The sequence below is a fragment of the Pelophylax lessonae genome (genome assembly GCF_965119305.1).
Source record: "Pelophylax lessonae genome assembly, chromosome: 4".
In the NCBI taxonomy this organism is placed as follows: Eukaryota; Metazoa; Chordata; class Amphibia; order Anura; family Ranidae; genus Pelophylax; species Pelophylax lessonae.
The window spans coordinates 99489150-99504994 of NC_138771.1; the positions used below are offsets into that span (position 1 = coordinate 99489150).

The 15845-nt window shown below is 46.5% G+C and overlaps 1 protein-coding gene across 3 annotated transcripts in view; it reads right to left on the bottom strand.

Moving 5' to 3' along the window:
- ZNF280D (zinc finger protein 280D) overlaps positions 1-8532 on the bottom strand; it is a 138462-nt gene extending 129930 nt beyond the window's left edge. For all 3 annotated transcript variants that reach the window (XR_014225140.1, XM_082253418.1, XM_082253417.1), the window contains exon 1: positions 8245-8532. Coding sequence is in view for 2 of the 3 variants with exons in the window: in XM_082253418.1 (XP_082109544.1) it covers positions 8245-8451 (207 nt within the window). In the remaining variant the exon portion in view is untranslated. The remainder of the gene's footprint in view (positions 1-8244) is intronic.
- Between the last annotated feature and the right edge of the window lie 7313 nt (positions 8533-15845).

A 15845-nucleotide genomic window follows, 5' to 3' on the forward strand; every position in this document is an offset into this window, starting at 1 on the left:
TATTGACCTCAAATTCAGAATCTTAGATTGATTAATTGACCCTTTATCTTTTATCAAATGCAATATTTTAAAATAAAAAATTGCATGAGACAACCATACCTGAATTGTCTGTATGGCCACATGTACCCCCCACACACATACACACACCCCCCCCCCCCCCACCAAGGGCTGCTTCACACTGCAGACTTCTGTGTTTGAATTTGACGCAGCTGTGCACCGCTCTGCCCGCACAGCCACATCATGCATTCACAAAGGCCTACGAATGGAAAGAAGACAGGTCTCATATGGCCATATGCCATCGGCAGAGGGACTCACAGGTCTCAATGGAGGACAACACCACGCTTGTAGTCTATTGATTACTTCCTTTAGCCCCATACCAGAAAGTCTCTACCTCTGTACAGACCTGGAGCTGGGATAAAACAATGCAGAAACCGATGCACTGCACCCATCATCCACTATCACATTTGCAAAGCTCTGCAGGTGTCAGTGCAAAAATCGAATAGATGCGCATTCTTTATTGTATCGACTTTTGTAAAAGCTGGACTGTGCCATAAAAAACAGGTTTATCACTTTAAAGGCTCATTCCCACAGGTGCCTAGATGTGGAGCATATCATTTAGTATGCATCTAAACACAGCACTATAGGAATCAATGAGGACATACACACAGCTACAAATAAAAATGTGAGCCACCTTCTCACACACACAAAGAAAACAGGACACAACCGCGCCTGAGGCCGTATGTATATATATATATATATATATATATATATATATATATATCTACAGAGTTCATACTTATACATGAAAAGCATGTATATGCATACACATATACAGTCACTAAAAGAACTGTTCATGCCTAAATGGTGTATGTGTCTAAAGTCAAATCCCTTAGGTGCGTTAATTACACGGGATCTTCTGCTACCTTGGCCAGCCAGCTGCGTTTAGATGCATATAGCATACAGTTTTGTACGCCTCTAAACATAGCACTATAGAAATCAATGGGCTGGTGTTTAGTGGAGTACAAAAAAAAAATAAAAAAGACACAGCTGTGCATGGGGCCATACATACCTGAAAGTCTTTCATGTGTAAATGTAGGTTACACATACACAAAGCCACTGGAAGAACTGCATGTGTCTGAATGCAATTATTTTACACAGGATCTATACTGCAACCTACGCCAGCAAGAACCTGTATTCTGTTCAGAAAATACACATATATACACAGGGCCGCCATCAGGGGGGTACAGCCCATACACATTTAGGGGGCCCGGGCATCCCGGGGGGGCCCCAAACAGGGTAGGTTGCCATCTCTCCTTGCAATACCATTCAATTCTAAGCTCTGCCAATCCCTTGCAGACTGGCACTATGTAGGGGGTCCTGCCCCTCACACACAGCTGTAGACCCTGCCCTCCCCTGTTCTCCAGCTGTTCACGCCTTCACAGGAGGGGCAGCATTTACTAGAACCATTCACCTTTATTTTTTTGGGATGGAGGCGATGGAACTGGAGGAGGAGGAGGACATGGAATGAAAGAGGACATGGGAATGGAGAAGTAGGACATGGGACTGGAGGAGGATGACAACATGGTTGGCGGGCCTGGGGAATGTTGGTGGTCAGGTCCAGGGGGGGGGGCAGCCCTAAAACCTAAAGCCTAACACCTTACATCTGCGTGGATGCATTTCCACTTATCCCCAATCATTTCAGTGGGCTACCCCACGAGCGGGAAAGGCAATGGTTAAAGTGGGCTGTGTGGTGACATATTGCTTCTTCCCTGCCTGTGAATGAGCCCTAAGACCTTATATAAATCTAGGCCTCATGTAAATACACGTTTTTTGCGTGACACACAGGGAGCAGCCCAATCATTTGAATGTGCTCCCTACATGCGACAAACACGTCAAAGAAGCTTCTGCACCTTTTTGGGCATAGAGCTTTGTGCGTTTCTTTGGTGTCTGTTGGCTACATTTGGAAAGCCAATAAATGACACATGGGCAGATATGAATGGAGCCTTACTCATCCTCATTCACACCTGTGTGTTGTGCTAATGTGTGGAGGTTTTATTACACTTTCTTTGGTGTGTTTTTCAAGCGACAGCATAGGGCAAATTATTCACTTTATCAATTATTCAAATGCGCCAAAGAAGCTACTGCACCATTTCCGAACTACCTAGGGGGTGCCATTAAAGGATAAGTTCACCTTTGTAACAGGTTACGCCCCTTTTTAGGGTGTAAAGCCTCGTACACACGCGTCGAAAATCGTCAGGGAATTTTTGTCCGAAGACCGATCTGCCGATTTTCGGCTTGTTAGTATGATGCTTCCGACAACCGACTCCGACTTTTCGGCCGAAAAAAATCTGGTGTGCAGGTAGAGCTGCACAATTAATCGTTAAAAAAATCGCGATCTCGATTCACCCCCCTGACGATCTTAAACTGCATGTCCTCGATTCTTAAGCCTCATACACACGTACCGATTGTCGGCCGTAAATATTCGGCCGACGACCGATCGGCCGATTGTAGGCTTGTTAGTATGATGCTTCCGACAGCGCATTTTCGGCCGAACAGAATCTGTCGTGCAAGCATTAAAATTTTTGTTGGCCGACACCAGAACGGCCGATTGTTCGCCAGTCAGTACAGAATTCGGCCGACAATCAGCAGATTTGCAAGACTGGGCATGCTCAGAGAAGAAAAAACACAGGGAAAGTTAACCATCACATGACATCACTTCTGCAGTCGGCGGACAAAATTCTTGTGCAGTCTTTTGCACTTTTCAGCGGACAGGACAGCTCTGGACAAAAGACGGCCGATCGGTCGGCCGACGATCGGTACGTTTGTACGAGGCATTACTGAGCCGTTTTCTGCTCACTCACAGCTGTAAAAAAAAAAAAAAAGTCTTCGGCAAATGTTTATCAACATTGTTAAAGCTGCTAGATAAGTATAAACAAAATGCTTTACAATGTATCTTTTTGTTCTCTAGATCAAAGGAATGAACTTCCGGCTGTAAGGGAGAGCAGTTTAACCTCTTAGTGCCGGTTCACACTTATGCGATGCGGGAAGGCTGCGAATTCGCAGCCTGTTCCCGCATCGCACACGCACCCCCGGCAGTTCACACTGCCATATGCGATACGCTGGGGGTGTCAATGTAATCTTAACGACACCCACAGTTTGATCGCATATCGCAGTGCGATCGTGCAGTTCGCACAGGATCGGATCGCACAAGTGTGAACCGCTGTGCGATCCGATCCTGATGCGGCTGCAAAAATGCCTCCTGTGCGTGTTTGCTGCGGGTGCGATGCGAATTTAGCCATACAAACTGTATGGCTAAACTCGCACCGCACAGCCGATCGCATGTAATGTCGGAGCAGTGCGCTCCGATATTACATGCAAACCCGGCACTCGCACAAGTGTGAACCGGCACTGAAAGTATTTTTTGCTAGAAAATTACTTAGAACCCCCAAACATTATATATATTTTTTTAGCAGAGACTCTAGAGAATAAAATGGCGATCACTGCAATCTTTTATGTCACACAGTATTTGTGCAGAAGTCTTTCAAACGCAGTTTTTTGGGGAAAAAATACAAGTTAGCCCAATTGTTTTTTTATATAATGTAAAAGATGATGTTGCGCAGAGAATCCTGATCTTTATTCTAAGCAAAAAAATTGTGATTCTCATTTTAGCCAGAATCGTGCAGCTCTATGTGCAGGCTATGAAATTTTTGTCCGCCGTCAAAACACAGCCGATTTTCGTGCAGTCAGTACAGATTTCGACAGGGAAAAATTGAATAAGCAAGACTGGGCATGCTCAGAGATGAAAGAACACAAAGAAAGCAAACCAACTCATGACATCACTTCTGAAGTAGAATTTTGTCGTGCGGGAAAATTTGTGTGCAGTCTAGGCACATTCCAACCAACAAACACCACTCTGGACAAAAGACGGACGATCGGTCGGCCGATAATCGTTGCGTGTGTACTAGGCTTTAGTCTGTAAGATGTTACAGTACAGCACCTGCCGGCACTCTCCCTGCACCCAGTGTCACAATTTTAAACCAGCGCGGCCGTGTGGGGCTCACATGGCTATGTCATTTATCCACAGATTTCTGAATAGACTACAAGTACCATCTACCATTGCAGCAGAAGGCCTGTAGTTCTCAATAAACTGCAAGGGTGCTAATGAGTGCTCTCTTAGTTCATTGATCTTCCCGCAGTTCAGGGTCTGTCTATATGGGCGGAGCCACTGTACTAACAGTCCGACGTTATTTTTTTTTTTTATTTCAAAATTTTCAGTCTCTTTTTGATTAGCAAAAAATAAAAAACCCAGTGGTGAATAAATACCACCAAAAGAAAGCTCTATTTGGGTGAGAAAATTGATAAAGGTTTTGTTTGCATACAGCGTTGCATGACCGCACAATTGTCATTCAAAGTTCGACAGCGTTGAAAGCTGAAAATTGGCCTGGGCAGTAAGGAGGTATAAGTGCCCAGTTAGCAAGTGGTTATTGGGGTACTTACCTGTCCAGTAATCCAGCGGAGTCTCCTCTCCCGAGCTGATTTTTCAATTGGCTATCGGGTGCTCGTGACATCATCTCGACTGCCTTGCGGCTTTACAGCTGGTTTCTTACTGCGCATGCGCAAAGAGTACTGAGCTTGTGAATGGGACGGCTGCAGGGGAAGGAGGAGGGGGGCCGAACTTCCGGCTCTGTATGCCAAAGCAAACTGAGTTGAAAGTGGGAGTGGATACCTGTCAAGACCAGGTACCTGCCCCCCCCCCCCCCAAAGGTGCCAAATGGGGTAGTGGAGGCAGACAAGCGGAGCTTCCCCTTTTGGGCGGAGCTTCACTTTAGGCAAAAAGGTGTTTTTACATTTTCCACATACAGAAAGTGCCGTTGATTATTAATGGCGCCCCAAAATGAGCAAAGCTCCCCAAATGAAAAGGTGCAAGAGCTTCTTTTGGTGAAACCTGCCGGTTAGCTGCCCTTTGCCCAAATTAGGGGGCAGCACGAGGCCACCTTGAGGACTGATTGCTGCAAAGTTGTCTATTTTAAGTTTGCACTTCTCATCATTCTAGATTGTATGAGGAGGAGATTAGTGATTTATGGTGATGATGATTTATGGTGGTGATGAGGATGGTGAGGAGGAGGAGGATGATATATGGTTGTGATGAGGAAGGTGAGGAGGATTTATGGTGGTGATGAGGATGGCGAGGAGGAGGAGGATGATATATGGTTGTGATGAGAAAGGTGAGGAGGATTTATGGTGGTGATAAGGACGTTGAGATAGGATTTATGGTGGTAATGAGGATGGCGAGGAGGATTTATGGTGGTGAGGAGGATGGCGAGAAGGAGAATGATTTATGGTGGTGATGAGGATGGCGAGGAGGATTTAGGCTCCATTCACACTTGAGCGTATCGTTTTCAGGGTTTTTTTTGGGTGTTTTTTGCAGGTGATTGGAGGAAGGCATTGACATCCCAACAAAAAATTGTAATCTGCCAAAAAAAAAGAAGCTCATGTACTTTTTTGAGCTTCAGGCGTTTTGCTTCAGGAGACAAAACTCTCAGATGTGAACAGGGGCCATTGAAATGAATGGGATTTTTCTTGTTGGGCGTTTTGGAACTTTAGAGATGAGCGTTTTATGAGCTCAGGTGTGCACAGGGCATCATGGTGGTGATGCAAATGGTGAGGACGACGATTTAGTGAGGAGGATGATGATAATTTATGAATGTGAGAGGGATAGTGAAGAGGATGGTGGTGATTTAAAAGGATGATGATTTACGGGGGTGATGAGGGTGGCGAGGAGGATTTATGGGGGTGATGAGGATGATTTATGGTGGTAATGAGGATGGCGAGGAGGAGGATTTATGGTGGTGATGAGGATGGCGAAGAGGAGGATTTATGGTGGTGATGAGGATGGCGAGGAGGAAGATTTATGGTGGTAATGAGGAGGGCAAGGAGGAGGATTTATGGTGGTGATGAGGATGGCGAAGAGGAGGATTTATGGTGGTGATGAGGATGGCGAAGAGGAAGATTTATGGTGGTAATGAGGATGGCAAGGAGGAGGATTTATGGTGGTGATGAGGATGGCGAAGAGGAGGATTTATGGTGGTGATGAGGATGGCGAAGAGGAGGATTTATGGTGGTAATGAGGATGGCGAAGAGGAGGATTTATGGTGGTAATGAGGATGGCGAAGAGGAGGATTTATGGTGGTAATGAGAATGGCGAGGAGGAGGATTTATGGTGGTGATGAGGATGGCGAAGAGGAGGATTTATGGTGGTGATGAGGATGACGAAGAGGAGGATTTATGGTGGTAATGAGAATGGCGAGGAGGAGGATTTATGGTGGTGATGAGGATGGCGAAGAGGAGGATTTATGGTGGTGATGAGGATGGCGAAGAGGAGGATTTATGGTGGTGATGAGGATGGCGAAGAGGAGGATTTATGGTGGTAATGAGGATGGCGAAGAGGAGGATTTATGGTGGTAATGAGGATGGCGAGGAGGAGGATTTATGGTGGTGATGAGGATGGCGAAGAGGATTTATGATGGTGATGAGGATAGAGAGGAGGAGGATTTATGGTAGTGAGGAAGATGATGATATAGGACCGTGAGGAGGATAGGGATGGTGGTGATGAGGAGGATGATGATATGTGGTGAGTGAAGAGGATGGTAATGATGATTTCTGGTGGTGAGGAGGGTGAGGATGATTTCTGGTGGTGAGGAGGATAGTTAAGAGGATGGCTGTGATTTATGGTGAGAATGATGATGAATTATGGTGGTGAGGAGGAGGATGATTTATTGTGAGTGAAGGGGATGGTGATGATGATTTATGGTAAGAAGCATAGTGAAGAGGATGGTTGTGATTTATGATGAGGATTATGATGAATCATGGTGGTGAGGAGGATGATGATGTATTGTGAGTGAAGAGGATGGTGATGATTTCTGGTGAGGAGGAGGATAGTGAAGAGGATGGCGGTGATTTATGAGTATGATGAATTATGGTGGTGAGGAGAATGATGATGATTTATTGTGAGTGAAGAGGATGGTGATGATTTCTGGTGAGGAGGAGGATAGTGAAGAGGATGGCGGTGATTTATGAGTATGATGAATTATGGTGGTGAGGAGAATGATGATGATTTATTGTGAGTGAAGAGGATGGTGGTGATGATTTATGGTGAGGATAGTGAAGAGGGTGGTTGTGATTTATGATGAGGATGATGATTTATTGTGAGTGAAGAGGATGGTGATGATTTCTGGTGAAGAGGATGGCGGTGATTTATGAGTATGATGATGAATTATGATGGTGAGGAGGATGATGATTTATTGTGAGTGAAGAGAATGGTGGTTGTGGTGATGATGATTTATGGTGAGAAGGAGGATGGTTGTGATTTATTGTGAATGAAGAGGATGGTGATGATTTCTGGTGAGGAGGATGGCAGTGATTTATGAGTATGATGAATTTATGGTGGTGAGGAGGAGGATGATGATTTATTGTGAATGAAGAGGATGGTGATGATTTCTGGTGAGGAGGAGGATAGTGAAGAGGATGGCGGTGATTTGTGAGTATGATGGATTATGGTGGTGAGGAGGAGGATGATTTATTGTGAGTGAAGAGAATGGTGATGATGATGATTTATGGTTGTGATTTATGATGATGAATCATGGTGGTGAGGAGGATGGTGATGATGATTTCTGGTGGTGAGGAGGATGGTGATGATGATTTCTGGTGGTGAGGAGGATGGTGATGATGATCTCTTCCATGAAGCCCAGTGTTGTACAATGCTGCATGGCCCTGTGTACTCCGCTCCTGCCTATGCTGGAGATGAGTGATGGAGATGATGAGTGATGGAGATGAGTGATGGAGATGATGAGTGATGATCATGTAGCATAGATGTGTAATAGTGAGGAGGGGGGGTTAGTTGGCCTCCTCCTCCTCCTCATGTCCTCCCATTGTATGTGTGGGGCTCCAGCGGAGGGCACACAGCCGCCACCCCGGCACACGTCAATGTAATTACAGGAAATTCGTCCGTGTGACGCCTAATCATCGTGTCTCTCTCCCCGCTCCTCACACCCCCCTCGCCCTGCCACCAGCGCTCCGCCGTCTGTTTGTTTAGGCAGCAACAACACGCCAGGCTCTGCCAAGATGGCGGCCGACACAGCGATGGTCGGCGAAGCCTCCTGTGTGCTCCTTACCCCACCCCCGGGCCTGCAGAGAAACTACCCTCCATTCTCCCCGCACACCCCGTGCCGGGGGGAGCCCGCTTACCGTGAGTGAGGGGCGGCCGGCACTGACAATTCTCTCGGGCGCCCTCAGAGGAAAACGCGGAGCCGGGGCTGTGCGATGTATCGGGGAGCTCGCGTGAACTGTGTGCGGGGAATGCTGGGTAATGGTGGGGCGGACGAGGCTGGCTGTGTGTGGTGGAGGCGCGCAGGCCGGGGGAGCATGTGCTGTCCTGCCCCGGCACAGCGCCATTGGTGAGGAGATTCCATCCCCCCCCCCCCATTACCTCATGTGTCACCACAGGGGACCTCACCACCGACCCAGAGGAGGCTCCTCACCACCTCACTGCCAATACACATCCCTTACACTCCATTGTAACACTTTTTTTGGGGTTTAGCGCAGACCGCTTGAGCAAGAAAATGGACCTAAAAGTAAATTTTTTGTATGTAAATTTTTTGTTGAGAATTAATGGCGCCGTTACTCACAGACAGGCGCCACATTTTTTTAGTTTTTTACTGCCAGAGTGGTTTTACTTTTATTTTTTTGCAAATGTTTAAAATAATGATGTCATTTTAGGCCTGAAGATTGGTTAAAACCCCCCAAACAGATATTTTCGATATTTACTAAAAGTGGAGACCGGGGAGGATACAATGGTGGTGGCTCCAGTATTTAATGTCATGAGAAATTCACACAACAGTTTGACTCATGGACGGTTACCATGTTTTTTAACCCCTTCAAAACCAGAGTGGTTTTTTTTTGGACACGTTTAGGCTCCATGTACACGGGACGCTGGAAATGGCCGTTTAGGAGCAGTTGGGCGTTTTTTTTAGAAGCCCCTGAACCCATCTACATTTTATCTTATCTGTCCATGTACACCAGGTCGTTTACAGTCATTTGCAGGCAGTTGCGTTCAGGGACTGTTTTTAGAACGCAATTATTTGCGTTCGAACGTGTGTTTCCCAGCGTTTCAAACGCACAAACGCGTCCGAACGCGTCCAAACGCGTCTGAACGCGATGACCCGCGTTAAGCGTTCGCGTTTTTCCATTTTAAAGGAGAATAATTTTTTTGACCTCTAGGAACGCTTCTAAACGCAAACGCCCGCAAACGCTGCTAAACGCCCGCTAAACACGGGTACAAACGCGACCGAACGGACGTTTCAAACGTCCTAAAAATTCCAGCATTCAAAGGGACTTTTAACAACGTCCCGTGTACATGGAGCCTTAGGCCCGAAGATTGGGGATTTTAACCAAACAGGGAATATTTACTGAAAGTGGAGAGCCAGGAGGACACATTGGGGGTGATTCAGTTATTATGTAAAGAAATTTGCACAACAAGCACACATTTTCAGAAAAAAAAATTAGTAGAAAATTAGATGAGGGTGTACCAAGTAACTAGATACCAAACATGGCAAGATTAAAGTGTAAGTTCAACTTTTCACCAGAATGACCATCAATGTAAGGTGCGTCCTACCTACTGAGTACCAGACTGACCACCAATGTAAGGACCAGACTGACCACCAATGTAAGGACCATTCTACCTACTGAGTACCAGACTGACCACCAATGTAAGGACCAGACTGACCACCAATGTAAGGACCATTCTACCTACTGAGTACCAGACTGACCACCAATGTAAGGACCATTCTACCTACTGAGTACCAGACTGACCACCAATGTAAGGACCATTCTACCTACTGAGTACCAGACTGACCACCAATGTAAGGACCATTCTACCCACTGATTACCAGACTGACCACCAATGTAAGGACCATTCTACCCACTGAGTACCAGACTGACCACCAATGCAGGAACCATTCTACCCACCGAGTGCCAGACTGACCACCAATATAAGGACCGTTCTACCCACTGAGTACCTGACTGACCAGTGTAAGGACCATTCTACCCACTGAGTACCAGACTGACCACCCATGTAAGGACCAGACTGACCACCAATGTAAGGACCATTCTACCCACTGAGTACCAGACTGACCACCAATGTAAGGACCGTTCTACCCACTGAGTACCTGACTGACCAGTGTAAGGACCATTCTACCCAATGAGTACCAGACTGACCAATGTAAGGACCATTCTACCCACTGAATACCAGACTGACCACCAATGTAAGGTTCGTCCTACCCACTAAATACCAGACTGACCACCAATGCAAGGACCATTCTACCCACTGAGTACCAGACTGACCACCAATATAAGGACCATTCTACCCACTGAGTACCAGACTGACCACCAATGTAAGGACCGTTCTACCCACTGAGTACCTGACTGACCAGTGTAAGGACCATTCTACCCAATGAGTACCAGACTGACCAATGTAAGGACCATTCTACCCACTGAATACCAGACTGACCACCAATGTAAGGTTCGTCCTACCCACTAAATACCAGACTGACCACCAATGCAAGGACCATTCTACCCACTGAGTACCAGACTGACCACCAATGTAAGGACCGTTCTACCCACTGAGTACCTGACTGACCAGTGTAAGGACCATTCTACCCACCGAGTACCAGACTGACCACCAATGTAAGGACCATTCCACCCACCAACTACCAGACTGACACCCAATTTAAGGACCATTCTACCCACTGATTACCAGACTGACCACCAATGTAAGGACCATTCTACCACCTGAGTACCAGACTGACCACCAATGTAAGGACCGTTCTACCCACTGATTACCAGACTGCCCACCAATGTAAGGACCGTTCTACCCACTGATTACCAGACTGCCCACCAATGTAAGGCCCGTTCTACCCACTGAGTATCAGACTGACCACCAATGTAAGGACCATTCTACCCACTGAGTACCAGACTGACCACCAATATTGGACCATTCTACCCACTGATTACCAGACTGACCACCAATGTAAGGACCGTTCTACCCACTGAGTATCAGACTGACCACCAATGTAAGGACCATTCTACCCACTGAGTACCAGACTGACCACAAATGTAAGGACCATTCTATCCACAGAGTACCAGACTGACCACCAATGTAAGGTTCGTCCTACCCACTAAGTACCAGACTGACCACCAATGTAAGGGCCATTCTACCCACTGAGTTCCAGATTGACCACCAATGTAAGGATCATTCTACCCACTGAATACTAGACTGACTACCAATATAAGAATCGTTCTACCCACTGTGTACCAGACTGACCCCCAATGTAAGGACCATTCTACCCACTGAGTACCAGACTGACCAATTTAAGGACCATTCTACCCACTGAGTACCAGACTGACCACCAATGTAAGGACCGTTCTACCCACTGAGTACCTGACTGACCAGTGTAAGGACCATTCTACCCAATGAGTACCAGACTGACCAATGTAAGGACCATTCTACCCACTGAATACCAAACTGACCACCAATGTAAGGTTCGTCCTACCAACTAAATACCAGACTGACCACCAATGCAAGGACCATTCTACCCACTGAGTACCAGACTGACCACCAATGTAAGGACCATTCCACCCACCAACTACCAGACTGACACCCAATTTAAGGACCATTCTACCCACTGAGTACCAGACTGACCACCAATGTAAGGACCATTCTACCCACTGAATACCAGACTGACCACCAATATAAGGTTCATCCTACCCACTAAATACCAGACTGACCACCAATGCAAGGACCATTCTACCCACTGAGTACCAGACTGACCACCAATGTAAGGACCATTCCACCCACCAACTACCAGACTGACACCCAATTTAAGAACCATTCTACCCACTGAGTACCAGGCTTACTAATGTAAGGAACGTTCTACCCACTGAGTACCAGACTGAAAACCAATGTAAGGAACGTCCTACCCACTAAGTACCAGACTGACCTATGTGAGGACCGTTCTACCCACTAAGTACCAGACTGACTACCAATGTAAGGACCATTCTACCCACTGAGCACCACCTTGACACCTACTTACTTGTATCACTTTTTTGGGGTTCATCGTGGACCATTTGAAGAGATCTGGGAGGATACAATGGTGGTGGTTCCAATTTTTTATGTCATGAGAAATTTACGCAACAGTTTGACTCATGGTCGGTCACCATGGTTTTTTAACCCCTTGAAAACCAGAGCAATTTTACTTTTTAGGTGTGAAGATTGGTTAACACCCTAACAGTATATATTTACAGAGATCCGGGAGAATACATGGAATGGTGGTGTGGTTCCAATTTTTTATGTCATAAGATATAGTTTATCAAGTGCACATTTTCAGAAAAAAAAAGTACACAAACTTTCATTTTAGAGCCCACACCCGCTATTTATGACTCAATATTTTGGTAAATTGCTAAAATGAGATGAGTCAAGTAACTACACCCTGTTCCAAATTATTATGCAAATTTTATTTAGGTGTCACAAAGATTAACCACTTAAGCCCCAGGCCTATTTCAGACACTTTTTGTTTACAAGTTAAAATCAGTATTTTTTCCTAGAAAACTACTTAGAACCCCCAAACATTATATATATTTTCTTAGCAAAGACTCTGGAGAATAAAATGTCGGTCATTGCAATATTTTTTGTTACGCGGTATTTGCGCAGCGGTCTTTAAAACGCCATTTTTTTTTTTTGAAAAATTACGAAAAATCACATTTCACTGCATTTAAAAAATACTAAACAGTAAAGTTAGCCCATTTTTTTTGTATATTGTAAAAGATGATGTCACGCCGAGTAAATAGATATGTTAAAAAATACTCAAATCAAAAAATCCCAAATGGAACCACGAAAGTAGTATTAGTAGCGCAGATAGCTCACATATCATTAATTAATGGCAAGCAAAAGAAAAGTCCTTTGAACGTTCATATATAAATATGAATGATTTCACATATAAACGTCCTTCTCTCAACATAAAGGGTAAGGATCTTGCAACAATCCTCTCCACCAAGTAGGGATCACCAATGTGTAGCGGGGTCACCAGATAACAAATCCTCCACCGTTGTGATATAGAGAGGGGGGTGGCAAGTCACCAGAAAATATGGCCCACCTATTCTCATAGGACAGGCACTCAAGTTTCCCTCTTGGATCTGTCTTTATTTTTCAAAACTTTAAATGTACAAAATATCGGGGGCGTGGCCGGATGTGATCGAGGCTAGACATGTCTGCCCGGAGCTCCCTGGTTATCCTGATCTACCTCCGTTTTCGGTGAGCGGGTGGGCTACTTTTTCACCCTGGTCGGTAGGGGAACCCCCTGGTGTGTTAGCAATGCCATCCTCGACCCCTAAATCGCAGCGGAAGCCGCCCCAGGACCAGCGTCAGACCCGCTCCACCAAGGGCCCGGGCTCCGCCTCTGCCATTTTGGCGCCGCCGTCCACCGCGAGGTGCTGTGGCGTTTGTACCAGCATGGAGGATCACCAGGCTGCGGACGTGCGGAGTCCCGGAGCCTCCCAAAGTGCTGCTCCGGCTCCGGATACTGACCAGAGGGCGATCACCACCCCGATCCTAGAGGCCATAGATGGCTGTAAAGCGGCGCTCATGGTCAGAATTGATCATCTGGCCTCCGAATGTACTCTCATCCGCCATGACCTTGATAAGATCAGGGGTCGCCTCACTACTGCAGAGGACAGGATCTCTGAGGTGGAGGATTGCTCTCATACCCATTCTGCCCAGTTACCGGAACTACAGGGCATAGTGAAGTCCCTGCAACACCACGCTGATGATGCAGAAGACAGGCAGAGGAGAAATAATGTAAAAGTGGTGGGGCTCCCTGAAGGGGTGGAGGGGGAAGAAGCCTGCTCCTTTTGCTGAACAATTTTTTAAACAATTGCTTTCCCTGGAGGATTTACCCCCTACTTATGTGGTCGAAAGGGCTCATCGGGTCCCGGCCGGGGCCAGACCGCCTGGAGCCCCCCCACGGCCATTCCTGGTCAAGTTCCTCAACTACAGGGATCGTGACATGCTTCTCTCGGAGGCGCGGAAGCATCCTGAGCTACGCTTTGAAAATGCACGTGTGATGTTGTTTACCGATTTTTCTGCGGAGACTCAGCGGAAGAGGCGATCGTTTACTGAGGTCAGGAAACGCCTGCGATCCAAGGAGATCACTTATAGCATGCAGTACCCTAGTAGGCTCCGGGTTCAACATAATGGATCGGTCAAGTTCTTTGATTTTCCGCAGGAGGTGTCGGAGTGGTTGGATAGCCTGCGTTAACAACCTTATCGCTGTGGCTGGCTGCTGTGGTTCTGGTTCTCTATGAGGTTTCTAAATGTTTTCCAGTGACTCCTGGCCCTAATTTTTTCGGCTGATGCTGCATGACTCCTGTGTCCTTTCCCCCGTTTTTCCTTTTCTTATTTTTTTTTCTCCTCCTGGTTGCTTTTAGTTGGGGTTCAGGTCATGCTTACTATTAGCTGGGTGACTGCACACCGTCCCCCTTTTTGTTTTTTGTGTGCCCTGGGTTGCCTGCTACAGTGGGGTGCTATGCTAGAGTGGCCTACTGCACCGGTCAACATCCGACAGGTCCAGGGGCTCCATGTGGGACAGTGACTGTCATCTAACCTGCCAAACTGTTGTTCACACTGGAGGACCATCGCACTTGTCGATTTTTTGGGTTGTTCGGGAATCAAGCCACGTACCGGACTGTTTTTTCTGCTGTTTTATATTTTTTTTCTTGTTTTTTGATTGTTTTTTGGGTTTCTGGTATGATGGCACGGGATATGTTACACCAGCACCTGAACTTGAATGCTCATATATGTCTAGAGGTTATCATAAGTATTTACTATATTCTTCTGTTGTGCCCCTGGTTGTTATTACTGCATTGGGCCTTCCCTTGGGCCCCACATCCATGTTTTATTGATGCTCATGGCTGACAATGTTAAATTCCTCTCCTGGAATGTGAGAGGTTTAAATAATAAGTTCAAGCGGGCCAGGGTCTTTCAGTACCTAAAATTGGTTAAACCACATATCCTCCTCCTGCAGGAGACTCATCTAGATGGTAATATGATCCTTGCTCTTAGGAGACCGTGGATCCAGAGGGCATTGCATGCCACCTATTCTACGTATGCCAGGGGGGGGGGTCTCCATTCTCATAAATAAATCTATACCCTGTACGATCCAAAAGGTGATCTCCGATCCAGGGGTCAGATATGTGGCGGTACTCCTAGATATTTACTCGGTCACAATGCTGTTGGTGGCGATTTATGTGCCTCCTCCTTTTGGGATACAATTACTATATGATTTGGTGGATAAATTGGTCGACTATTCTCATCTTCCGATGCTGTATATGGGTGACTTCAATGCTATCCTGGATAGTGCACTGGATACTTCCAACCCCAACCGCTCTGCCTCGGTAGACCTGTCCGGGTGGGCATCCACGGTGGGTGTAATCGAGCTTTGGAGGTGGAAGAATCCTATGTTGAGGGAATACTCATATCTCTCCACGACGCACAGGTCGTCTTCCCGAATTGACCTAGCATTTGGTAATGCCTGCTTTCAATCCCTTTTGGTCGGAGCGGAGTACTTATGGGGGGGGGTGTCTGATCACAACCCGCTACTCTTGACAGTGAACCTCCAATTGGGGGCTAGAGTGCGGGGTTGGCGTCTGGCTGGCTCCAACAAGATCAGGTCGCCTCCCACTTGGGTGATTCGATCCGATCCTACTGGGAAGAGAATGCGGATTCCGCAGACCAGCGG